General features: G+C 42.2%; 1 protein-coding gene across 1 annotated transcript in view; it reads right to left on the reverse strand.

The window, feature by feature from the left end:
- LSM5 (LSM5 homolog, U6 small nuclear RNA and mRNA degradation associated) overlaps positions 1-23,636 on the reverse strand; it is a 40,118-nt gene extending 16,482 nt beyond the window's left edge. The window contains exons 1-3 of the mRNA XM_030204362.1: positions 23,466-23,636; positions 19,058-19,153; positions 10,999-11,026 (exon numbers count right to left, since the gene is read on the reverse strand). Of these exons, the coding sequence (XP_030060222.1) occupies positions 10,999-11,026; positions 19,058-19,153; positions 23,466-23,514 (173 nt within the window). The 5' untranslated portion in view covers positions 23,515-23,636. The remainder of the gene's footprint in view (positions 1-10,998; positions 11,027-19,057; positions 19,154-23,465) is intronic.
- Positions 23,637-27,939: the final 4,303 nt, after the last annotated feature.

A 27,939-nucleotide genomic window follows, 5' to 3' on the forward strand; every position in this document is an offset into this window, starting at 1 on the left:
AAAGGAGTCTGGCTCATAAGAGTCTTATATGTCAATCAGTCTTTGAACTGACTGTAAAAACAACCAGGCAATCACACTGTCAGCAAGAAGCACAAAGACCCAGTTTTGTTTCTCTGAGCTGTTGAAGGGAGGCCCCCCCCCCCCCCCCCCCCGCAAAAAAACAAAAACAAAAAACAGCAAACATACGTATGAATTTAGACTAGTGGAAGGAGGATGGGAGCAGTGCTGTCAATCCATTTTGCTGAGAAAAGAGAATAATGCAAGGAGAGAGAGACAGCCTCAGCAAAAGTTAGATTAAACCAGTGCATCCCATGGTTATGGCTAAATAGTGACCCCTCCAAAGGTGCAAAATAATGATGCACCTAAGGAGAGCATACCTATCTCAAACGCAGGTTTTGTGACCCCCATTTGAGGTTGCAACCCACAGTCTGGGAAGCTCTGGATTAAACAGAGGGAGAGCACTAAGGACTAGCAGATACCCAGCATAAAGAACACCTGCGGAAACTGTGTATACCAGAATCTGCCTATCTAGCCAATAGGGAACAAACTACAAGTTTCTACAGTAATTCAACATTAGCTACACTAAAATCTATTGTACATCATCTCAATACTGTGCTAAATTACTAGTGCATGAAGTAGGGGAAGCAGGGGAAACCATTTAACCCTAGAAGTGAGCAACAAGGAATAGATCTGTTTTCTGGGATCAGCTGATGCCTGGCTCTACAACCTATGGTCTGATCTCACATCCTAATGTCTTACGACTTAGCATGCCACTAGGCTTATGCTACATTGCTCCACATTTTGCCAAAATAAACCAAACACTGGCTATATTCTTCAGAAAGTCAACATGCCTGTATTTCAACCTATTTCAATGCTTGGTCTTTTTAATATATCTGGATCAAAATATAGAATATTTCTTACAGTCAGTCTAGTGTGAAATTCAAAAGTTGTGCTCTCTATTCTGACCACGCCCCCTCCAGTATAAAACAAGCCCACCTAGAGGTTTGGGTACAGAGACCTGCAGAACTTTTCATATGCAGGGAACCCACTGCCTCACCAAGAACTGACGAAGGAGGACAGTGGCAGATGCCATGGGACCAACCACAGACCCAGGATAAGATCATGATGGTGGCGGGCTCCCTCACTCTGCAATGTCAGAAATGCGAAAATGGTTCCAGGACTTTAAAAATGATGGCGGTTCAGGCTGAGTTAGTGCTTGGCTCCAAACCTACAATACAACCTGGGCAAGAAAAATGGAAGCAGCTGAGGAGTATGTGGGGGAGCACTCCCAGGCAATCGCTAGTTTCAAGCACTAGCTGAAGGACATGCAGCATGTAAATATGGGCCTAGACCACAAAATGGAATATTTGGAAAACAGAAGCTGCAGATACAACTTCCGCTTCTGGGTGGTCCCAGAGATTAAGAGTATAGTAACAGGGCAGAAGTAGTCCAGAATATAATGAGGGCACTGCTGGCAGGCCAGAAGGGAAGTCAAGACTCGGTTAAGGGGGAAGATCAATCGTGCTTATTATGCATGGGGCAGCTCAATGCAAAATGTTGCTAAGGACATGACTGTGTGCTTCAATAGTTTTAAGGATAAAGAGCTGATTGCTGCTAAAGCAGAGACCACTGGAAGGATGAAGTGGGACTCAAGGTATTTCAGGATCTCTTTAGCCACCTTACGCAAGAATCAGGACCTTAAAAAGACGACAGCCAAATTGTGTGAAGAGAACATATACTATAGGTGGACGCACCCTTTTGAAAGACGACAGCCAAATTGTGTGAAGAGAACATATACTATAGGTGGACGCACCCTTTTGCTCTTGGCTTCACAATTAAACAGGAAGTCCTATAGGGTCCAATCCAAGAAAGAAGCGAGCCAAAAACTGAAGGCCGAAGATCTGGCTGGGATCTACCTAAATGCAGAGTGATGCACTTGGAGTAGAAATCCAACAGAGCCGTATGTGCTAGGAGGCGAGAAGCTGATCTGCAGACAGGAAGAGGGCCCTTGGGGGTAATAGTATCTGAGAATCTTGGAGTACTGTGTTCAGTTTTGGAGGCTGTGTCTTGCTAAGGATGTAAGAAGGTAAAGGGAATGGGATTTAATTTACCGCCTTTCTGTGGTTTCTGCAACTACACTCAAAGCCATTTACATAGTATATATAGGTACTTATTTGTACCTGGAGCAATGGAGTGTTAAGCGACTTGCCCAGAGTCACAAGAAGATGTACTAAGGCCTTGGCAGACTCAATGGCTGAAGCGGGAATCACGGTTATCCATAAAAAGACTAAAGACCTGATGATGTGCAAAGTCTTATCGTCCAATATCTTTGTTAAACCCACATGTCAAGATACAAGCCAGTTCCTACCTGTGCACTTATTTCATTAGTGCAGTAATACAGGAGGATGAGTCCTGGTTCATTTTTGTATGCATAACTGGAGACAATGTACGCAGAATAGTGAATTTACATAAGTACATAAATATTGCCATACTGGGACACACCAAAGGTCCATCAATCCCAGCATCCTGATTCCAACAGTGGCCAATGCAGGTCACAAGTACAATACATTTTATGCTGTTTATCCCAGAAATAAGTAGTGGATTTTCCCCAAGTCCATTTTAATAATGTCTATGGACTTTTCCTTTAGGAAGCCATAACCCCACTAAGCTAACTGCTTTTACTACAGTCTCTAGAAACGAATTCCAGAGTTTAATTACATGTTGAATGAAGAAAATTTTTCTCCGATTCATTTTAAATTTACTACTTTGTAGCTTCAATGCGTGTCCCCTAGTCCTAATATTTTTGGAAAGAGTAAACAAATCGATTCATGTCTACCCGTTCCACTCCACTCATTTTATAGACCTCTATCATATCTCCCCTTACCCGTCTTTTCTCTAAGCTGAAGAGCCCTAGCCGCTTTAGCCTTTCCTAATAGAGAAGTCGTTCCATCCCCTTTATCATTTTCATCGTCCTTCTCTGTACCTTTTCTAATTCCACAATACCTTTTTTGAGATGTGGAGTCCAGTAATGAACACAATAGTCAAGGTGCGGTAGTACCATGGAGCAATACAAAGGCATTATAACGTCCTCATTTTTGTTTTCCATTTCTTTCCTAATAATACCTAACATTCTATTTGCTTTCTTAGCTGCTGCCGCACACTGAGCAGAGGGTTTCAGCGTATCAACAATGACACCACGATCCCTTTCCTGGTCAGTGACTCCTAACATGGAACCTTGACTTACCTATCTATAGATCAGGTTCCTCTTTCCCACATGCATCACTTTGCACTTGCTCACATTAAACATCATCGGCCATTTAGATACCTAGTCGCCCAGTCTCCCAATTTCGTAAGGTCCTCTTGTAATTTTTCACAATCCTCTTGCAATTTAACAACTTTGAATAAACTTTGTGTCGTCAGCAAATGTAATTACCTCACTAGTTACTCCCATCTCTAGATCATTTATAAATATGTTAAAAAGCAGTGGCCCTAGCACAGACCCTTGGGACCATTGAGAATACTGACCATTTAATCCTACTCTCTGGTTTCTATCTCCTATCCCATGACTCTCTGGAGTCTTTCATGAGGTACTTACAAACGATTTTTGAAAATCCAGATACACAATATCGACCGAATCACCTTTATCCACGTTTGTTCACTCCTTCAAAGAAATGTAATAGATTGGTGAGGCAAGGTATCCCCTCCACTAAATCCATATTTGCTTTGTCTCATTAATCAATGTTTTTGAATATGCTCTGTAATTTTGCTGTTTACAATAGTCTCTACCATTTTGTCCAGCACCGGATCTCCTCTGGAACCTTTTTAAAAAATTGGAGTTATATTGGCCACCCTCCAATCTTCCCGTATCATGCTTGATTTTAAAGAGAAATGACATATTACTAACAATAGTTCCACAAGTTCATTTTTCCAATTCTATCAGTACTCTGGGATGAATACCATCCAGTCCAGGAGATTTGCTACTCTTCAATTTGTCAAATTGAGCCATTACATCCTCCAGATGAAAAGACATTTCATTTAGCTTCTCATTAGAAATAAAGCATGGAAAAGAAAATAAGATGATACCTTTTTTATTGGACATAACTTAGTACATTTTTTTTTTATTAGCTTTCGAAGGTAGCCCTTCTTTGTCAGATCGGAAATAAGCACATGTTGGTAGATGACAGTAAATATAAGTGAAACATCAAAGCATTTCAGTGACAGTCTAACAAGATGAGGGTGGGTTAGGTGAGAGACAGGGAGATATGCATGGAGATAAGAGGGTGACAAAGCAATACAATTTTATGGTTTATAATGGGCTAGAAAACCCAGATATTTGTTAAGTCCTGTCTGGTGGGTGTCAAAATATTTAATCATTCTGACTTCAAAGGTCTTACGTTCCTGTATTGTTTTAAAGTTAACTTTTAGGATTCTTACCATAAAATCACTAGTGTTCTAGTGTTCTAGTTTTGTAAAGTGTTGCCCCACAGAGGTGACATCCTGGTTGGTACTAGCATTTTTCATATGGTGTCTATGTAAATTAAATCTCTTCTTTAGTTTCTCCGAATTGTCAGCTTTGAATACCATTTCTGGCACTGGTACCTCTCCTAAATCTTCCTCAGTGAAGACCGAAGCAAAGAATTAATTTAATCTCTCTGCTATGGCTTTGTCTTCCCTAACTGACCCTTTTACCCATCGGTCATCTGTCAACAGATTCTTTTGCCAGATTCATGCTTTTAATATACCTAAAATAAAATTGCACTATGGTGTTTCTGCATCTAACACAATCTTTTTCACAAAATCTCTCTTTGCCTTGCTTATCAACGCTTTGAATTTGACTTGCCATTCCTTATGCTGTTTCTTATTATTCTGAGTCGGTTCCTTCTTCCATTTTCACCTCACTTTTTAACCATGCCGGCTGTCATTTAGTCTTCCTTCCTCCTTTTTAAAAACACCACAGAATATATTTGGCCTGGGCTTCCAGGATGGTATTTTTGAATAGCATCCACACCTGATGTAAATTTTTGACCTTCGCAGCTGCTCCTCATTCTTCTCATTTTATCATAGTCTCTTTTTTGAAAGTTAAATGCTAACGTATTGGATTTCCTCTGTGTACTTACTCCAAAGCAGATATCAAATCTGATTATATTATGATCACTGTTATCAAACGGCCCCAGCCCCATTACCTCCTGCACAAGATGTCCCCTTGGTATTGTTGACAATCAAAAGCCATTTTGGTATCAATCACATAGTGTGTGCATTCATGAAGGCTACATTAAAGAAGCTTGGGTTTGGACCAAAGTTGATTTTTGCTCTGGTGTTTGAGCCACTGGCAGCAAGGAAAAGAGCTAATAAAAGAGTGAAGGAGATTTGAATGGTTAACCCACAGCAGTCTCTGAATGCTATGGAGGGAGATATGAAGTTTTCAGAGTTTAAGATTAATCTTTCAAAATCAGAATTATTGAAATTACATTAGACAAAGTTAGTACGGCAACCTACTACTACTACTATTTAGCATTTCTATAGCGCTACAAGGCATACGCAGCGCTGCACAAACATAGAAGAAAGACAGTCCCTGCTCAAAGAGCTTACAATCTAATAGACAAAAAATAAATAAAGTAAGCAAATCAAATCAATTAATGTGAACGGGAAGGAAGAGAGGAGGGTAGGTGGAGGCGAGTGGTTACAGGTGATTACGAGTCAAAAGCAATGTTAAAGAGGTGGGCTTTCAGTCTAGATTTAAAGGTGGCCAAGGATGGGGCAAGACGTAGGGGCTCAGGAAGTTTATTCCAGGCGTAGGGTGCAGCGAGACAGAAGGCGCGAAGTCTGGAGTTGGCAGTAGTGGAGAAGGGAACAGATAAGAAGGATTTATCCATGGAGCGGAGTGCATGGGAAGGGGTGTAGGGAAGGACGAGTGTGGAGAGATACTGGGGAGCAGCAGAGTGAATACATTTATAGGTTAGTAGAAGAAGTTTGAACAGGATGCGAAAACGGATAGGGAGCCAGTGAAGCGACTTGAGGAGAGGGGTAGTATGAGTAAAGCGACCCTGGCGGAAGATGAGACGGGCAGCAGAGTTTTGAACCGACTGGAGAGGGGAGAGGTGACTAAGTGGGAGGCCAGCAAGAAGTAGATTGCAGTAGTCTAAACGAGAGGTGACAAGGGTGTGGATGAGGGTTTTGGTAGAGTGCTCGGAAAGAAAGGGGCGGATTTTACGGATGTTGTAAAGAAAGAAACGACAGGTCTTGGCGATCTGCTGGATATGAGCAGAGGAGGAGAGAGAAGAGTCAAAGATGACCCCAAGGTTTCGAGCTGAGGAGACAAGGAGAATGAGAGAGCCATCAACAGAAATAGAAAACGGGGGGGATCGGGGAGGTGGGTTTGGGGGGGGAAAATGAGAAGTTCGGTTTTGGTCATATTTAATTTCAGGTGGCGTTGAGACATCCAGGCAGCAATGTCAGACAAGCACGCTGAAACTTTGGTTTGGATGCAAGGTGAGATACCAGGGGTAGAAAGGTAGATTTGGGAGTCATCAGCATAGAGATGGTAGGAAAAGCCATGGGATGAGATTAATGAACCAAGGGAAGAAGTGTAGATAGAAAAGAGGAGGGGACCAAGAACAGAACCCTGAGGTACGCCGACAGGCAGAGGGATAGAAGTAGAAGAGGATCCACCAGAGTGAACACTAAAGGTGCGGAGGGAGAGGTAGGAAGAGAACCAGGAAAGGACAGAGCCCTGGAATCCAAGTGAGGACAGGGTATCGAGAAGTATGCTGTGATCGACAGTGTCAAAAGCAGCGGAAAGATCAAGAAGAATGAGGATGGAATATTGACCTCTGGATTTAGCCAGTAATAGGTCATTGGAGACTTTAGTAAGCGCAGTTTCGGTTGAGTGGAGAGGGCGAAAACCAGATTGTAATGGGTCAAGAATAGCATGTGAGGAGAGAAAATAAAGGCAGCGGCGGTGAACATAACGCTCAAGTAACCTGATTTCTTTTCCATTTTGAGAGGCCAATAGGTCAATTAAATACCTTAGGACTAGTATTGCAGCATAGGCTGAAAAGATGTACAGATTAAATTACATCCCACTGTTTAAGGCTTTAACTAGTGGAGGGATGGCCTCCTAATCAAAGTACATATCTGGTCTGAAAGGATGCCCAATACCCAGATTGTTGTACTTTTAGTCAGACCCTTCCTTTTTGCTTATTCCAGAAAGGAAAATTAGGATCTTTAAAAAATGTTTGCTTTTAATTGTAAAAAGATGCCCCCCCCCCCCCCCCCCCAAAGAGTGTTTTTAGGCTTATATATCACTGTCCCGCATCAGATCAGTCTAGAAAAAAAAAGTGGGATGGCAGGTTGGGAGTCCTGAACCTGCTTAACCCATTAGTGTCCAATGTTCCCATAATAAGCCATATGGGAATAAATTGATTTATTCCCATATGGGAACATTGGGCACTAATGGGTTAATATTACAAAAGCAGCACAATTCAGAGCTGTGGCAGAAAACACTACAAAGCAATGGGTGCCTACTGAGTAGGCACTGGTAAGACAGTATCCTTTGGAAGTGCTGATATGGCTCCCTGGAGGGAGAATGAAGGGGGGGGAGGAGTTTTCCCCTGTGCAAAACTAACATGTAGCACTTGCAAGGAGGGCCTGTGGCAATGTACTAGGTAAGTGAGTAGCATCAACACTGGCCAGGGTATTGCCCTTTATGTCTCTGACAGCGACTAAGGTGGAATAGTTCTACGATGGGAACAAATTCAGTGTGTTCATAGGCATACGACGAGACTACACCTGTGCATAATAGGGATTTTTTTCTATTTCTGTAACTAGGTATTTATTTATATACTCTGCCCTATAGGACGCTTTTGAAGCAGGAGCATAATCCCTTTTGAAACAGTGCTTGTGGGGTGGGGGCAGCACAGGCCAGTGAAAAAAAAATTTTTTTGTCCAAATTGTATTGGGCATCTAGCACCAGAGGAGTGGGTTCAAAAGCCAAGGCACAGTGTGTGGGAAACAGACTTGACTCCTGATCATAAGGCACAAGCTGAAATGACTGTTGATCCAATTGATCTTTACAGTATGATGACCTCATATAATTTTCTTCATCTTTTCTCTTTTTTTTCAGCATCCTTCAACATGGATCCTTGAGCATCTAACATCCCAATTCGAGGCTAGAATTTCCTCTAACTCTTGTAGCTTTAGGAAAAGCTGCTTTGTTCTTCCTCTTATGCTTTCTGATTTTATTTCCTTGCATGCACTGTGGTAGTACTTCTGTCTCATCTTGTGGCATGTTCAAAATTCTGGCTATGTTCTGCAACTACCTTTTTCTCCTGCGGCTTTAGCTTTTCTATGTTTCTGAGCAAATTTGAGTTTCTTTAATCATCCATTTTGACCATTTTCACTTTTTCACCTTTCACAGTGGACTTTTCACTCTCTTCTAGTACAATTTTCTTGAATGTCTTCATATAGTTCTTCTAATATTCTGTCACTAGTATCCAATATGTTGAATCAATTTCATAAATATATGTTTTAAAAAGTCAAAGTTTGCTATGTTCATGACTTTCCTCTTCAGCTTTAACTTCAGTTTGCTTACTAGTAGCTGGTGATCCGTACCACAGTTGGTTGCAGGTTTTGTCTTTCTTGATGTATCTAATCCATAATGCTATATTTTCACTCTGCTTAGCTACCTTTCAAAATTTTTCCTTGCTAATCGAGCACTATTCCTTGGAACTGTGCCTTGTACCTCTTGTTGGACAGAATGCGTTTCTATTTTCACCTGTTTCTCGCAATTATTATCCTGTAATGATTTCCATTCTATTTCTGTCATAAGATTATAGCAACTATAGAAGTGCAAGAAAATAAAAAAGTAAAGATTAAGGGGCCAAAACTGCACTACCGCCAGGTACGCCCAGGCGCCCAGCAGTATTCCTTAATTGATTTGTTTGCTTTATTTTTTGTCTACTAGATTGTAAGCTCTTTGAGCAGGGACTGTCTTTCTTCTATGTTTGTGCAGCGCTGCGTACGCTTTGTAGCTCTATAGAAATCCTAAATAGCAGTAGTAGTAGTTCCGAGTTTGCCACATGCAACAAAATAATTTTGACTTTCTAGCACAAGAGATGTTGGAGAGTAGGTGTTCCCAGCTGTAATTGGGCAGCACGGGCACATTGCCACACGCTGCCCAATTACCTCCAGGTTAGCATGTCAGCCCTTACTGTTTCAAATGTGCACGCAGTACCCACGTGCTAAATATATATATATATATTTTTTTTTTTTTTGGCTGAGGGGACAGAAAGTGGGCATTTCTGCACTTAGCGTGTCAGCACTGCCACATACTGATTAGCATAGGACTGGCATATGAGCCCTTACCAACTACAAAATAGGTGGTGGTAAGGCCTCACAAGCTAATTTTCGTTAATGGCCATATGCTATACAAAACCATAGCTCATGGCCATTAATTCAGAAATGGAGGGGAAAAATTAGCTATTTTCCAGCTGCAGTAGAAATGGCCTTAGGGTGCAGGAAAGACCCATGTAACGACGCACGAAGGCCACTTTCTACTGCCGCTTTGTAAAAAGGACCCCTTAGCCTGATCTGGAGACAAAGCATGAAACCTTTATTTATGTTATGCATTCTATATCAGGTTAGACTTTAAAAACTTTGTACATAGACAGTAAGAGCCCACAGGCTGTTTCTTACTCATTTTTAATTATGTTCTGTTCTATGAGCTTGTGTAGTTTATATTTTCACTAGGAAAAAAGGCCCGTTTCAGACACAAATGAAACGGGCGCTAGCAAGGTTTTCGTTGGAGTGTGTAAGTTTTACAGAGTGTGTGCGAGAGTGAGTGTGTGATAGAGGAGTGAATGTGTGAGTGTATGACAGACAAGAGTGACAGTGGGTGCGATTGTGTCTGTGTGAGAAAGAGTGTGTGTGTGTGTAAAAATGAGAGTGTGTGCCAGGGGCCCCCCTCCCTGCCAGTTCCAGGGGGCCCCCCTCCCTCCCAGTCCCAGGGTATTTCTCCCCCCCCCCCCCCCCCCCGTCCCTCTCAGTTCCAGGTTGTCCGTCCCCCCTCCTAGTTATAGGGTGGCCGTCACCCCTCCCAGTTCTAGGGTGGCCCTCCCTTCCAGTTCCAGGGGGCCCCCCTCCTTCCCCCCTCCCTCCGAGTTGCAGGGTGGCCCCCCTCCCTCCGTGCCTCTCATTTGCAGGGTGGTCCCCCCCCTTCTTCCCTCCCTGACTCCCAGTTCTACAGTCGGGCCACCTGCCTCCCTACCTCCCAGTTCCAGGGTGACCCTCCCCCCTCCCTCCGAGTTCCAGGGAGTTCCTCCCTCCCTCCCAGTTCCAGGGTGGCCCTCCCCCCTCCCTCCCTCCCTCTCAGTTCCGGCCCCCCCTGTCCCTTCTCCTCTCCCTGCCAGTTGTAGAGCGTCCCTCCCTCCGTCGGGCGCTGAGAGCCAGCATTGTGTAGTAGCAAAAGTTACCTTTAAAACGGAGTTCTTTTTTGAAAGGTTTTGTTTTTATCTCTGAGTGTTGTGAAGTTCAGCAAAGCCACAGTGAGCTTCCGAACGTTGGAGGAGGTGTCCTGTGGTCTGATAACCCGCCCTCGACGTCATAACGTTGTGACGCGAGGGCGGGGCAGAGACAGAGGGCCAGAGATGGAAGGCTTCACCATGATGAAGCCACGAACCCTGGTCCCTTCACTGAAGCCATGGAGTCAGCTTCAGAACGTTGGAGTTGCGAATTATGTTGGGGGTGGGCAGGGCAGGCTTAATCAGGGGGGCTTCAGTCTGGCATGGAGTGAGCTTCACAGGTGGGAATTATTTACATAGATATTCGGAAAATAATTTTAAAAAAAAATTAGAAAATTCTATAAAATCCTCATGCATTAAATAAATCATTTTTGCAAGTACTGCTTTAATACTAGGAAACTATAAAGCTCAAAAATCAAACCTTTTTGTCTTAACTTACATAACGTGCCCAAAATATTGTGAAAAAATGATAAATACTTACAACTCTGTGACGTCTTCTAGAACCATGTCTGAAGTCTGATGTCAAGGACCATACACAGACACTAGACAGGATACATGCAGCATAAGAACTAAAATGTTTCCTATTCTTAAGAAAAACAACATAACACATCTACACTAAGCTACTGACCAGTGCTGTACATTAACTGGAAAAAAAATGAAAGGGCTCTGCTGAATGATGATACAGGTCTGAAATGGCTGAGCAGAAAACACTATTGGGTCCTTCCAGCCTCCAGAAATCTGAGGCTTTTAAAGACTAATCTAAGCCCTGACCTTTTAGGATCACTCTACAGCACGAGAGCTGGCCACGTGCACAATATTTTGTTTTAGGGGCTCGAGCCAGGACTGGAAACTTATCCAGGAGGCTGAAAAGGCTGTTACAAGTTCACACACCCTCCTAGAATAACAGACTACACGCTAGATTTGCTCTGAACCACTTTTTTTGTTGTTTGTTTTACAGATATACTTCAGTCAAACAGTAAACGTATTTACAAGTGCAGAAGCTTGAACTCCCCAATGCAATCTCCTCAACTCCATCAAGCACTTTGATTAATATTCACAGTAACACATATGATTTTGATGATCTCTCTTGTACATGGGACTCTGTAGATGGCGAGTCTCCTGATGGCTGGAGATAAGCTGGTGTCCTCTGGGATCTTCCAGGGCACTGCTCTGGTGGTGTGAGGGTTCCTTTCCTGTCTTGCGTAAAATACTAAGCCAGTAAAAATGGTAAAAATAAAGCAGCTTTCTTCCTCTTCTCTTAATTCTGTTAAGTGGGCAAGAGCTCCCTGATGCCTCTGGTTAACCCAGATTGCAGGACAGTATCTGTGTGATGACTGAAACCCGACAGCCTTGTTTTTGTCTGCTATTTTTAATATGCATTCTGAAGTAGAACCCAGCTAATAATTGTTGTGCTGCTGGCTATTAAGTCATTACAAACATGGAAAAACATGTCGGCAGGTAACAGTCAAATGGCCCACCAGTCTGCCCATCCACAGCAACCACTATCTCCTCCTTTCCCTAAGAGATCCCACATGCCTTTCCCATGCTTTCTGAAATTCAGACAGTCCTCATCTCCAACACCTCCATCATGAGGTGATTCCACACGTTCGCCACCCTTTCAGTAAAAAAGTACTTCATTAGATTACGCCTGAGCCTATAACCTCCTAACTTCATCCTATGCCCTCTTATTGCAGTTTTCCTTATTTGAAAGAGGCTCTCCTCCTGTGCATTAATGCCACAGAGGTATTTATTTTTCAACGATTTTATTGAAGACAAAATAAACAAAGTCTGTGCATAAGAGGCACATGATACAAACAGGGCATGTAGCTAGCAGTCAACACCTTAGCGCCTGGGTATACATAACATTGTCTTCAAACTTTTACCCCATCTTCCCAACTAAGCATGAAATCCACGGGTTCTTGGTCACTCCCCTGCCCCCCCCCCCCCACTATCCTATCCCCCTTCCACATTCTCCCTCCCTTCCCCCCCTTCCCTTATGGGTAACACTGTGTAAGCTGCAATTCTCAAACACTCATTACTGCTTTGGCCAATCATAGCTTATTAAATACAAGACTTCTACCACAGTGTGTGAGATTATCTATAAAGGGTCCCCAAATCTTTAGGAATCGAGTTTTCCTTTTGGAAGGAGCCTTTGGCTTCTTTCACCTCCCACATCATTAATTGGTGTATTTGATTCCGCCAGTGCCAAAACTCAGGGGGGTTCTGAAGAAGTCCATGACTGCAAGATACACTTCCTTGCGAGCAGAGTTTAAAGCAGAGTAGTTTTTCATTCGCTTTCAGGCCCATAAATGATCCCGGACAACCCAGGACCAGTTGAACAAACGTTCCTTGGAGTTGGCCGGACAACATGAGGGATAAGAATCCCTCTACTCTTCTCCAGAACTGCCGTACAAGTGTGCATTCCCAAAATGCATGATAATAGGTGTTTTCAGAAATATTACATTTAAACGAACAGGTGTATGGATCCCTCCCGCTCTAAATAGTTGAACCTGCGTAAAAGTAGGCCCTGTGTACCACTCGAAAAGCACATTCGCGATAACTCACCCCACTGACCAATTTAGGTATTCCCTTAATATGAGCAGCAATATCCCAATCAGCAAGGCTTTTCCCCACATCTGCTTCCCATCTTTGCCTAAGCTGGACTAGCTCTTCCCCTGGCCTCAGAGACCATATCTGCCCCTGGATACTGGAAATAGAGGGAGCCTCTTCTGCGAGCTCCATAAACAGATCCTGAATCTTCTTGCCCAAGCCAAATTTCACTGCTTCTTTATCTAAGGACCCAATGTAATGTTTTAGCTGACAGTGAGCAAAAGTATCACCCCATTTTAAAGATTCAGGTAGGATCAGTTGCTCTAATGCTTTAATCTTGCCTTCTGAATTGCCACAGAGGTATTTAAACGTCCATTGTATCCCCTCTCGCCTGCCTTTCTTCTAATGTATACTTATTGAGAGTGGAGGAGTAGCCTGGTGGTTAGTGCAGTGGACTTTGATCCTGGGGAACTGAGTTCAGATCTCACTGCAGCTCCTTGTGACTCTGGGCAAGTCAATTAACCCTCCATAGCCCCTGGTACAAAATAAGTACCTGAATATATGTAAACCACTTTGAATGTAGTTGCAAAAACCTCAGAAAGGCGGTATATCAAGTCCCATTTCCCTTCCCTTAAGTTTGTCCCCATACGCTTTACGACAGAGACCACTGACAAATTTTGTAGCCGCCCTCTGGACAGACTCCATCCTGTTTATATCTTTCTGTAGGTGTGATCTCCAGAACTGCATGCAGTATTCTAAATGGGACCTCATCAGAGACTTACACAAGGGCACTATCACCTCTTTACTTCTGCTGGCCATTCCTCTCCTTATGCACACGAGCATTCTTCTGGCTTTGACCGTGACCATTTATACCTATTTGGCCACCTTGAGATCATCCGTCGCCCCAAAGTCTCGCTCTTCTTTCATTCACAGAAGTACTTCACCCCTATATCGTTCACTTGGACTTTTGCAACCTAAGCGCATGACCCTGCATGTTTTAGCATTAAATCTGAGTTGCCAATCAATGGACCATTCTTCCAGTTTTGCCAAGTCCCTCTGCACGCTGATCCAAACCCTCTGGGATGTCAACCCTATTACAGAGGACCTCCCTAGCAGCTAGGATCTCAGCTTGTAGCCCCCCCACCACCACAGTACCGACCGCAATTCTTCTTACCAGTACATCTGCACATTGCCTCTGAAGCTCCTGCAAGCTGGGCCGGTGCAGGGCTCTGAGCATCTGTGTATGCTGAAGGCCTGCAGAATTGGATAGGCCTTTGAGCACGCACATATGCTCAAGGCACCTCATCTGCCCAGCTTGCAGTTATACTTCTGTGTCAGCTGGAGCATCAGAGGCGCAAACCAGTAAGAACAAGTTTGTTTTTGTCTATGTTTTGTTTGCTTTTTAAAAATCAAATATCCTGTGAAAACCTTATTGAATTTAAGATTATTGTAAAATCATATCTGTTCTTTTCACAGTGGGAAGGGGTGAATGGGATAAACATTTGGTTACAATAAAAATAAAGCTGCCTGCAAGCTCTGACCAGAAAGAAAGGACTTATGCAGTACAATTTCTGATTAGTATACATGCAGCTGATTGATGCCAACCTCAAAATTGAGCCTCGATCAGTCTCACAGGTAAGGTATGGATTGAAGGGAAAGCAGAGTCCCCCTCCTCCACTGATGTGTAACTTCATAGGATTCTTAAAAGCTGCCCCAAATAGCTTTGCAGTGATAAGTTTGCATCTCATTGAATATCTTCATATTTGCCCTCTTTTCCTTGCATGCTCAAACCTGCTGAATTTCATGCACCTTCAGTTTCATATAAAAATAAGAAAATGCAAACAATTCAGGTTCTAAATAAGTTTTTTTTCCATTATTATTATCCATTAAAAATTCAGCTCTATGTTGAGGGGTCCACAAACTTTATAGTAGAATGTGCACATACATTATTTTAAGTCACAAAGAGAGGAACTTGCTGAGCAGGGATCTGAGATTTTACTCTGGTCTCCCTCCAGTAAGTGGAGGGAGAGCACAGGGTTCAGGCTTATGAGGGGGTGGCAGATAAAGAGTCATTACTAGAGGTTGAAAATGATTAGGCAAACAATGGTTGATCTAACATATTCTTGAGTATAATATTTTCTTAACCTCATCAACAAATCATTTCTACTTGGCTTCTACCAGTAGCAAAACCTGAAGTTTTAACTTGACCCAGTTTAATCTCTGAGATAGTGTTACAGTCTGTTGCTCAGAGTTAATTTCGCTGTTATCCTTTTTCCCTTCCCTTGAATAATGAACATAAATGTGATTCCTGTTTCAGGTCATTTAATGCTATTAAACCTCCCCTCAATAAGTTTAGCTTTGAGACACAGCCTGAACTAAATGTATCTTAGTGCATCAGTAAAGTTATCAATCACCCATGTTATATTTATTTTTATTTATTTGTTACGTTTGTATCCCACATTTTCCCAGGCTCAATGTGGCTTACATATTACCGTTAACGGCGTTAGCCAGGTTTGGTCTGAACAAATACAAGGTATGAATGAGTACAAGGTGATATTATGGTACATAAGGTGTATGTATGGTAGGAAACTGGGGGAGTTTAGAGAGGGAGAGGGGAGGAAGAGTCAGGTAATGTCCATTACGGTCTTTGGTTATATTGTGTCGCAGGTGTCCAGGTATTTATGTTCTGTTGGTGGGGTATGCTCTTCTAAACAGGACTGTCTTTAGTGCTTTCCAGAAATTTAAGTGGTCTTGCATAGTTTTTACTGCTTTTGGCAGTGTGTTTCATAGTTGTGCACTTAAGTAGGAAAAGCTGGATGCATAGGTGGATTTGTACGAGTCCTTTGTTGGATGAGTAGTGGAGGTTTAGGTAAGATCGTGCAGATCTTGTGATATTTCTGGTTGGCAGGTCGAGAAGGTCTGTCATGTATCCAGGTGCCTCGCAGTAAATTATTTTATGAACAGTCACGTAGATTTTGAAAGCGATACGTTCTTTGATTGGTAGCCAGTGCAGTTTTTCTTGGAGTGGTTTGGCGCTGTCAAAATGCGTTTTTCCAAATATAAGCCTGGCTGCTGTGTTTTGAGCGGTCTGGAGTTTTTTTAATGATTTGATCCTTGCATCCTGCATAGATTCCATTACAGTAGTCTGCGTGGCTTAGTACCATTGATTGTATCAGATTACGAAATATTTCCCTCGGGAAGAATGTTTTCACATGTTTGAGTTTCCACATTGAGAAAAACTTTCTTCATGGTGGATTTCGCTTGGGTCTGTAGTGAGAGGTTACGGTCGATTGTCACTCCAAGAATTTTCAGGCTGTCTGAGACAGGAAGGGTGTATCCTGGTGTGTTAATGTTTGTGGGTTTGTATGTATTGTATTGGGATGAGATGATGAGGCAGTGTTTTTTTTTCTGTATTGAGTTTTAATTGGAATGCATTTGCCCATGAGCTCATGATGTTTAAGCTGAGCTCGATTTGGTTGCTGATTTCTGCCAAATCATGTTTGTAGGGGATATATAATGTAACATCATCAGCGTAGATAAATGGGTTAAGGTCTTGGGTGGATAAGGTCTTGGCTAGTGGAGTCATCATAAGGTTGAAAAGGATCGGCGATAGTGGTGATCCTTGCGGTACTCCGCAATCAGGTTTCCACTGTGATGATATGCTTGTTTTTGATTTCACTTGATACGTTCTTGTGGTTCGAAAACCCTTGATCCACTTGAGAGTGCCACCACCAATTCCGAAATAATCTAGGAGTCTTAGCAGTATGTTATGGTTAACCATGTTGAACGCACTTGACATGTCAAACTGGAAGGAGGAGAATGCTCTTGCCTATTGCTATCTCCTGCTTGAACTTGGTTAGGAGAGTAAGTAGTACTGTTTCGGTGCTATGTAGGCGTCGAAATCCTGATTGTGACTCATGTAGTATAGTGAATTTGCTTATGTAGTCATTGAGTTGTTTGGTCACCAGTCCATTAGTTTGACTACTAATGGGAAAGATGCCACTGGGCGGTAGTTGGTAATGTCGTTTGTACTTTTGTGTCTTTTGGTATTGGGGTGAGAAGGATGTTGCCTTTTTCTTTAGGGTAGATACCGTGCTGAAGCATGAAGTTTATGTGGGATGCGAGATCTGTTATGAAGCGATGGGGGGCAGATTGTATTAGGTAGCTGGGGCAGGTGTCCAGTTGATAGTGGCTGTTGGGAGTATTTTTTAATCGCCTGGGTAACTATCAGTACTGAGGAGCGTGAAATTTGACCATATTCGATCAGCAGGGTATTCACCATTGGTTGGGTCTAGCCCATTAATGAAGTTATCTATGTCCGTGAGGTTCTGAGGTAGGGTTTTGCGTAAGTTTATGATTTTTTTCATTGAAATATTTAGAAAGGTTGTCTGCGGATGGGATGTCAGTGTTAGTTGTGGTGACCGGCATTGTGGCTAGTAGTTTGTTCACGAGATGGTATAATTTCTTCGTGTTTTTGTAGTCCAGTCCAATTTTGGTTTTGTAGTATGACCTTTTGGACCGCCTTATTGCGTATTTGTTTCCATGCTTTGAGTGTGTTCATTTTTTATTTTTTCCATGCGCGTTCCAGTTTCCTAGATTGTGTTTTTAGTTTTTTCAGTTCTTCATTGAACCACGGAATCGAGTTGTGTCTGCGTGAAGTTCTTGTTTGTAAGGGTGTTAGTCATCTAGTATATGTGTTCATCTTTTGTCCCATTCTGAGAGGTAATAAATGGATTCCGTTTGTGCTGTCCAATCGTTGTTGTATATCTGTTGCCAGAAAGTGTCCGGGTCTATTTGGCCTCTCGTGGTGTGAGTTGTGTGTTCTCGTATGTGGAGAGATCCCCTTTTTCGCCATTTTAGGGATAGGTTTAGTTTGTAACGGTCGGTCCATGGTGTTTGTCCATCTAGGTTGTGTTGTGGTTAGGTTTTGATCAGTGGACAGTTTGTGTGAAAAGAGGTCGAGTGTATGACCCTTTGCGTGGGTTGTTTGCATGTGTGGCCATGTATGATCGCATAGATGAAGTAAGTCCTTGCATTCTCGTGCGTTGGTAGAGTTTGGGTCTTCAAGGTGAAGGTTAATGTCTCCTAATTCTAGTGTATTGGAGTTGGATACACATATATTTGAAATGAAGTCAATGAAGTCCACCTGGATTTCGTTGCAGTTGCATGGTGGTCTGTAGAATAGGACGCAATTTAGGTGGTCGAGAAGGGTTTTATGGTGGATTCTGATTAAGACTATTTCGAGGTGGTTTGTTATAGATTCCACAGTGGTTTCAATCGTGAAGTGAGATCGGTATATAAGCACTATGCCCCCTCCTCTTTTTTCTTTCCTATTGACTAGGTTGTTGTAACTGTAGACATTTTTCAAAAACAGCAGCCAAATCTAAAACACAGTATTTACTTTTGACAGTATTTTAGGCTTACTCGGTCTGTGTCAATTAATAATGCTTTCCCATTTTCCTCTTGCTACTGGATGCACTGGAAAAATCATTTCAAATGGCCAACTGCTTTCTTAATAGCTTTTTGACTTATTTCCTCATTATTTCTCAGACCTAAAGAACAGCCACCGATTGGCTTCTTAAAGCTTTGCTCTGTCTCAGATGTCAGTTTTCTCCCATAATGTCTAACTCTGATGTCACTGAGAAGCAGCAAACATACGAACAGCAACAACTCTGAGCCAAGTAAAGGATCAACAGGACCAAATACAGGTCACCGATGCAAGTTTCCTCTGTAACTCAGAGTAACTCAAAGGCAATGGTACAAATTCCACCCAAGCAACCCCTGTGGAGCGAGAGGTCTCAAGGTAAAAAGGCACCCACTTGCAACAGATCCCCCAGTTTCCGATTGGTCTGATCCCTCCCCTTCCTCTCCACTAATTCAAGGAACCTGTTCTGAAATTGGCACCAAACCCATTAAATCTGAACTTACCGCACACTGCTTCCAGGCTTTTCTTTGAAAGAGCCAGAAAATTTTCTAGAGTAAAAGGATACTGACAAAATCATCAAATCCAAGCAGAGTGCCAACAATTTCTTTATCACTCTTCATTACAATATGAATTCGTGATCCAATACATTTGTCCACCAGCTCTGTAAATAAATAAGAAGAGGAAAATTCATGCTGAGCCAAATAAAACAAAATATCAAAAATTTCAGGGTACAACAGCATATTACATTTCTATACCACATTATTTAGACACTGAACTGCTTTGGCTTGCACTAATACAAAAATACATTATGATTTGTGTATTGTCACAAGATGTACACAGAACTTTTACAGAAACACATGGGAGATGTCCCTGCTACTGGGAGCTTACAGTCTAGTCAAGGCAGCAAGGCAGATAAGATACACAACAAAAACAAGAGGCTCCAAGCGACAATAAAGACAGGACAGGGAAGATCTCTACAGCCATAACTGAGGCCAGATCAACATTTCACTAAGTTGTGTATAAAAGAACGACCCTACAACCAGAACAGTATGTATACAATTATGTTCACCAATGATTTTAAAACTAAGCACGAATACCAGTGATATTAACAATGAAGTTCTAGGTAGAGGTAATTTATTTACTGCACTTGTATCCCACATTTTCCCACCTATTTGCAAGCTCAATGTGGCTTACAAAGATCTGTTATGGCATCGCCATAACAGGGTCAATAATACAATTGGTGTTACAAAGAAATTAGAGAGAGAAAGATTTGGTCAAGGAATTGTAGAGTAAGAATCTGGATAGAGGGTGTTTAGGTGTTGTGTTGGTGGGTTCTCGTGGTAGGCCTTGTTAAAGAGAGGTTTTCAGAGCTTTGCGGAAGCTATTTAATTAGTAATGCATGCTTCTGCCATGTTATCATTAAAACCAATACGGGGAGGGAAGCTTTATACTATAAGGAACTGGGGAACATTTTTTTTGGGGGGGGGGAGGGGGGCTTATTCAGGCAGGACAGGTTCCACCCAGAATGAAACCTGGCTCTAGGCCCTAACAATTAAAAAGAAGATTAAGTCTTTTGATCTCATGGGATAATGGTGGACGTGGTTCAGGAATGTATGGTTTGACATACACCACCATCACTTGTTATAGCATTTACATCAATTATGAATTGCCTTACTAGGAATATTCAACATATATGCTGCCAACCCTACCTCAGCTCTAGAACAAGACTTATTGCCTGTTACATGCATATGTGCCAGCTCTGTGGCTGCTTGAGCAGCCCCAATACTGAGCAAATGTTTTCAGTCTGTCCGAAAGGATGTATTTTGGCATCCCCAATCATGCTGAAAAGTTGGCTTCTAATAGCAGATCTCAAATTATCTTTCGAGCCCTTACTAGGCCAGTATTTCTCAACTCTCTCCTGGAGGTACACCTAGCCAGTCGGGTTTTCAGGATTACAATGAATATGTATGAGAAAGTTTGCATATAGTCAGTCTCCAGTATATGCATATTTTTCTCATACATATTCTTTGTGGTAATCCTGAAACCTTGACTAGCTAGGTGTGCTTCCAGGAAAGTTTAGGAACACCGCATTGATTTAGCCCAGTGGTTTTCAACCCAGTCCTCAGGGACTACCTGGCCAGTCAGATTTTCACAATATTCGCAATGAAGATGAATGAGAGATATTCACATGAACTGCCTTTTTGATATGCAAATCCTTCTCGTGCATATTCATTGTGGATATCATGCAAACTCAACTGGCCAGGTGGTCCCCAAGCACATAAGTATTGCCACACCGGGACAGACCAAAGGTCAATCAAGTCCAGCATCCTGTTTCCAACAGTGGCCAATCCAGATCAAAAATACCTGGCAAGATCCCAGAGAAGCTCAATACATTTTCTGATGCTTATCCCAGAAATAGCAGTGGATTTTCTCCAAGTCAATTTAATAATGGTCTATGGACTTTTCCTTTAGAAAGCCGTCCAGACCTTTTTTTTAAACCCCGCTAAGCTAACTGCCTTTACCATGTGCTCTGGCAACGAATTCCAGAGTTTAATTACACGTTGAGTGAAGAAAAATTCTCTCCGATTTGTATTACATTTACTGCTTTGTAGCTTCATCGCATGCCCCCTATATTTGTAATATAATGTGTAACTAATTATAGAGTTGAGACCTAGATTGTAATTGTGTCTAGTCCTAGGACTGGGTTGAAAATCACTCATCTAGTCCACTGCTGCTCAACTCAATCTTCAAGGCACATCCACCAAGACAGATTTCCATGATATCCATAGTGCACACCAAGGAGGTAGTGCATGCAAATCTCTCTCATGCATACTCATAGTAGATATCCTGAAACCTAACCGGCTGAGTGTGACCCAAGGAATGCATTCAGAACCCCCGATTTAAAGCAAAGGTACATCTTTAACTGCAGGCACTACACCAGTGACTCAGTGAACCTTAGAAAATTAAAATAAGAATATTACAGTTTTTGAAATAAAACAAACATTTTTTTAAAGTTTTGAACATAGTAGTGACCTCTTCTGGGCACAAGAGCAATCTTGCAAATGCAAGTCTCTAGCAATTACCAAATAAGTGCAAAACAAATCACATGTTATCCTTGTGAATGTGGGCAAGTCACTTAACCCTCCATTGCCCCAGGTACTACTACTAATCATTTCTATAGCGTTACTAGACATATGCAGCGCTGTACACTTGAACATGAAGAGAGTCCCTGCTCGACAGAGCTTACAATCTAATTAGGACAAACAGGTTTACATATATACAGGTACAAAATAAGTACCTTTATATATGTTAACCACTTTGAATGTAGTTGCAAAATACCACAGAAAGGCAGTATATTAAGTCCCATTTCCCTTCCCCTTTCTTAGGCAGACCCTATAAGAGGTTGCCCCATTCAAGGATACACTGTTCAAGAAACAAGACAATTCATGGTGTCATCCAGAGCATCAAAGCAAGATGAAAAATACCAAGCAGGACTAGAATGACACAAAATAAAACCTCAACAATATATATATAGATAGATAGATAGATAGATAGATAGATAAAGAAATATTAGTCTTTGAGACATTGATTAATCAAGCTAAGTGATTCTCTCTCACTGCTTTCACCATCTTCGAGATAAGCAGTATCTGTTTATCAAGATAATACACTCCTTAGTCTGAAGATTAAAAAAAGCAAAATGCTAAAGGTTTCTGCCTCCACAAATAACCTTTGCAGATTTAGATTTTAAAACACATTTCAGATCACCTGTGAACTGTACCTCTCTAAATAGCATCCATATAGACAGAGCAAACCCTGATGCATTATGGGACCTGCACTGCTGATTTCAATGGGTAGTAGCATCAAGGACCACCAATACCACATTACCATTGGACAAAAGTAAGGTTAGCAAAAATCTCTTCGGAACTACTTACTCTAAGTAGTTCAAACTATCTTATCTGTTCCATACTGCTCGGGATTGTAATTTCTACACCTACTTCTTACTCATATTCATTTCTGCTTAATTATGTAGTCTGTGTACTATGCTGAACAGTTTTCCCTCACGATTTGTCTGTAAAGTGTCTTAATATCTAATCAATGTCAGCGCATCAAATGCAATAATCAAAACGCAAATCTTCTCAAATGAATTCTACATGTTGGGCTTGGGGTAAAAGAGCTCCTGAAAACAAGTGCCAGGAAACAGGTATGAGAACCAAAGTTTAGTACACCCTACTAAAATAAGATAAATATTTTTTGGACATAAAATGAAATCCTATCATCCACCACGGAATTCATTTAGATTTAATCAGAAGTTCATCGCTAGGAAAACTAAAAGTTGACTTGACTTGTGTCTTGAGATACTGACAATAAACAAAGGTGGAATATAGCCAGGTCTTGGTCTTCAAAGAATGCGAAAATAATCCAATTTTGTATACGACCAAACACAAAATTCTCCGAAAAGAAAATGATGCGCTCGTCCTCAAAAGAAAGGGGGAACTATCTTCCAAATGCAGAGAGGGACAGTAGTGCAGCAGTGCCAGAACCGATTCCCAAAGCTCATCAACTGTTTTTCTGCATTTTTCCCCACAACATTTAAGAAGAGAAGCGTGGACCCAAACACTTGATCATTTTAAAGGAAGAAGAAAAACACCTGCTAAAATTTTGTGGGATAAGAGACTATGTCCCAGGACATGAGTGTATCCACGTTCCAGAAACTATAATAGGAAATAAAATACAGTGTCACACATTTAAAAAAAATAAAACGTAAAACGCACAGATCGCCTTTCTTGGAGGGGAGGGGGGAGAAGGGTAGCGGTACATTCGCCCAAGCTCTTCCCCTCCCGCTCCCTCCGAATGCACTATGGGACTTGTAGTACCGTTACTTCAGCCTACACCCCGATCAGCCACGAGAACAAGGTCACAGGTAGAGGTCGGTCACACAGATAAAGACTGGTAAAAGAGAAAAGCCCTATTACCGAGAGGCAAGAGCTGGGACGGGTTCGTGGTCGCGTTTACCACAGCCATCTTTCTTCCCGCTTCCAGCACAGAGCATGAACCAAAAAACCACGTGCTGCAACACCAATCACTTCCGCTTCCGCCACCTTTTCATTAGCGACCGTACTCACTAAACCTCCTTGGCGCAAGGTATACGCGCCAAAGTGCTTCGGCTTGGAAAAAGAGATTAGATTGAGAACAGGAGGCGGCATGACGTCAACAAGTTGAAGTCAGCGCAGCCCCGCCTCCTCCGCGCGTAGCCGGCGTCGTCCCCGTACACCCAAAACAAATCAAATAAACCTACCGTATATCTGCTTCTACATTCACTTTGTCGTTCTTTATTGTTGGTAGCATTTTTATTTGATCTCACTTATATTTTCAAACATGCCGGCTTGTGCAGCATACGAATGTACACAGAGGAAGTATCGGTTTAATAGATTAGAGTACTAATTTGTTCTAAATCGTAATCATTATGTCATTTGGAGGGGCTGATTATAGGGTGTCCCTATATTCGTGCAGAGATGTTTTCACCTAAGGGCTACTAAAATAGCTATCCTTATGAGAATCACGTGCTCAAGATTCAGGGTTTAATTTTGAGTTTGCTCGATTATTGTAATATTGTTTATTTGGGAGCTTCTCTCTTAAAAAAGGGGACGGTGTAAAAGCCAGATCTGCGGGATCCTCGGGATCGAATCCGGGAAGATCCTGAGGATCCCGCTGTATCCGGTTTTTACACCGTCCCCTTAAAAAAGTTTGACATATCTTGCTGTTATGTGAAGCGAAAAGTTAGGTTCCTATTTAAATTGTCTTGTCTTGTGTACAAAATTATATACGGTCTATCTATCCCCACTTTACTTATTGAACCATCTTGTTTTTACAAATACAACTAGAATTACCAGAACATTAGAACTTTTTACCTTTCCTTCTCTAAAAAATATATGCGAAGAACCAGATTAATAGACATTTTTTTCTTATCAAGTGGTTTGCTTGGACAAGGCTATTAAAGATCTCTTGATGTCCAAAATTTCCTGTAACCTATTTTGTAAACACATCAAAACTTATTTTAAAAAATTGTGTTAGATCATGCTTAATAGAATATATAGTTTAAGGATATATAGTTTAGGTTACATTTTGTTATTCCTGGAAACGTCCAGTCTTCTTTAATGTGTGATCCATATTGAACTGAAAGGTATATGGTGGAATATAAATGTATTGTTATTATTATAAGTACAAAGGGTTTTTTTTTTTACCTTAATTAGGTTGAAACTTGGGAGCATTTAACATCTTTTTTTTTCCTGTACATACATCAAAAGAAAAAGACAGTATGTGGGAACTTGCTCCTTTTGTGGAATGCAATGGTATATTATAAAAATGTATTTAATTTATGACTATTATTTCAAAGGTGAGTATTGAATAATGAGAGAAGAGCTTCCTTCACGCAGAAGTTCTGTCCAAAGTCAGTCTAAATGTGCCAACATTAAGAACATAAGTATTGCCATACTGCAACAGACTGAAGGTTCATCAAGCCCAGAAACTGTTTCCAACAGTGGCCAATCCAGGTTACAGGTACCTGGCAAGATTCCAAAACAGTACAATACATTTTATGCTGCTTATCCTAGAAATAATAGTCCAAAACAAACAAAACATGGCAACGCTCCACCTATATGTTTTGAAAAATACACAACTAACTGTTGGTAGAGCAAAGAAAGCTCTGTAAACAATTCAATATTTGATAAGGGGGCGTCTCATAAAGTCACTCAGGCACTATACATCCTAGAAATAAGCAGTGAATTTTCCCCAAGTCCATTTTAATAATGGCTTATGGGTTTTTCTTTTAGGAAGCTATCCAACCCTTTTTTCTTTTTTTTAATAATCATATTTATTGTTTTCGAAACACAGTGCTTACAAACAACATCTCATGCTACAACCATGTGTGTTAACACTTCGTATTCAACTTACCCAGATTTTCTCCCTTCCCTCCCACCCTTCCCACCCTTCCCCTGCCTCCCCCCTCCCCCAGTTCAAGCATTTAAAATTTTGCTCCTAGCAACTGGTGTCAGGGTGTCCCAGTAGGGGGACCAAATTTTGCAGAACAGGTCTCCTGCCTCTGATGCCAGGTCCATAATGCTATGTCGTTCCAGAGCACACATTTGTATCATCAACGATCTCCAACAACTGACTGTGGGTTGCTCCTCTGTCAGCCACACTTGTAGGATTGTTTTCTTCCCCATCAGGGTTGCCCTCTGGAGGAACGCCCTTATACCAGTCGGCGCTTGGCCCTGAACAGTAAATACATGGAAAAGTTGTTTGGGAGAGTGGTGCCATCGAATTCCCCACATGTCTGATACATGCTCTGCCAAGTTTTTCCAAAAACCATGTATCTTTGGGCAGGACCAGAACATGTGGCCCAGGTGTGCATTTGCGCGGGCGCATTTCGGGCAGGAGTCAGTGTCTCTCAACGTGGCTCTGTACGCTCTATGCGGTGATATGTACAATCGAAAAATAAATTTATATTGAGTTTCCCGCCAGCACACATTCTCAGTTAATTTGTAGATCCGCTTAATGCACATTTCCAATTGTTCCTGTGTGAGTTGTACTCCAAGTTCTGATTTCCACTGTTGTAACACCACAGAATAATTTGCTAGTTTAGTATGTTCTCTCAAATGCGCATGGAAGTATTTCAGCGGGACTCTGGCCTGTGCGTCCAAGCCCAGTAGTTCATTGTACTTCTCCCATGTTTCCATTGTCAAAGTTTCTCTAGGCAAGGTCCGCACGTAGTGCTGTAACTGTAAGTATGCAAACAAGTCTGCCTCATGTAGTTTATACTCTCTACAAAGTTCCGCAAATGTTTTTATTATTCCCTGTTCATTCACCACATGGTACACATATCTTACTCCCTTTGTTGCCCAAATCTGGAAGGCCCGTGAAGTACTACCCACTGGAAATTGGGGATTCCCCCTAATGGGTAGCATAGGGGAACTTACTTGGTTAAGCCTGCAAAATTTACAGAGCCATTTCCAGGCATGTCTCAGAGGTTGAAATATCGGGGTTGCAGGACCTAGCTTTTGTGCCTGTCCCCCGGGAGCCTGTAACCAGCTTGCAAAATGTTGCTCCTGAAACCAGTGTAGTTCAGATAGTGTAAGAGAAAAATATTCTGTGTTTCGGAACCAGTCGGAGAGGTGTCGAATCCCACCAGCTACTGACAGCAGGCGCAAATCCAACACTCCCAGGCCTCCTTTCTCCCGGGGCAACATTGCATTATGCATTGTCATCCGGGCCCTCTTCCCCTGCCATAAAAATTTTGCTAGTTTTCCCCTTAGCCACTTCTCGTCTCTTCCTCTAAGATACATGGGCATCATTTGGAAGGTGTAGACCCAAATTGGAAACAAGATCATGTTATATAAGGCCACACATCCCATCAAGGATATGGGAAGCGCCTGCCACCTGCCCAAAGCACTCTCCACCTTTCTTTTTAAGGGTTCCATATTTAATGCATATATGCGGGTTAAATCGAGTGGAATTTTCACCCCCAGGTACGTCATTGCCTCCTGCGCCCATTGCATTGGGAAGGGTCCCTCCCATGTCTCTTTTATCTCTGGTTCTGAGGGTAGGGCTAGTGACTTGCTAGTGTTCAGTGTAAACCCAGAGTGAAACCCAAACTCTTCAATTACTTCGATCAGTCACCCTAGTGACTCTTGGGGCCTTGTCAACGTCAAAAACAGATCGTCTGCGAAGGCCAACACTTTCACTGTTTGGCTCGGGAGTGTAACCCCTTGTATCCCGGGGTCCTGTTCAATCATACGGAGAAGCGGTTCTAGGTACAGGAGAAACAACAGAGGGGAGAGGGGACAACCCTGCCTAGTACCGGCCTGTATCTCCAATGGATCAGATCGCTTCCCATTTACTAGCAATCTAGCTGTGGGTGTCGCATACAAAGCCTTCACGGCTTCTAAGTACCAGCCAGACACCCCCACATGTTCCAGAACCCGAAATAAGTAGCTCCATCTCACTTTGTCGAAAGCCTTTTCAGCATCAAGGCTTGCCAATAAAAGACGAGTATCTGTTGCACGGCATTGGGCAATAGTTAATAAGACCTTCCGTACGTTAAGCACGGAATGTCGCCCCCTTACAAATCCTACCTGATATTGTCCTATCAAAGTAGTCAAGTGAGGTGCTAGCCTGTTTGCCAGTACCCGGGCTAGAATCTTGAGGTCTACATTGATGAGCGATATGGGTCTGTAAGAACCTACCCGATCCTCTGGCTTCCCTGGTTTGGGTATTAGCGTAATCCAGGCCTCGTTTTCTCCCCTGGTAAAACTCCCTCTCTGTACCACCTCCTCATAATATTCTAATAATGACACCCCAAAATCCGCTGGCAGGAGTTTGTAGTACTCTGCTGAGTAGCCGTCCGGCCCCGGCGCCGAGCCCTGTGGCAATGACTTAAGCACCTGTTGT

Source organism: Microcaecilia unicolor, chromosome 1 (genome assembly GCF_901765095.1).
Source record: "Microcaecilia unicolor chromosome 1, aMicUni1.1, whole genome shotgun sequence".
In the NCBI taxonomy this organism is placed as follows: Eukaryota; Metazoa; Chordata; class Amphibia; order Gymnophiona; family Siphonopidae; genus Microcaecilia; species Microcaecilia unicolor.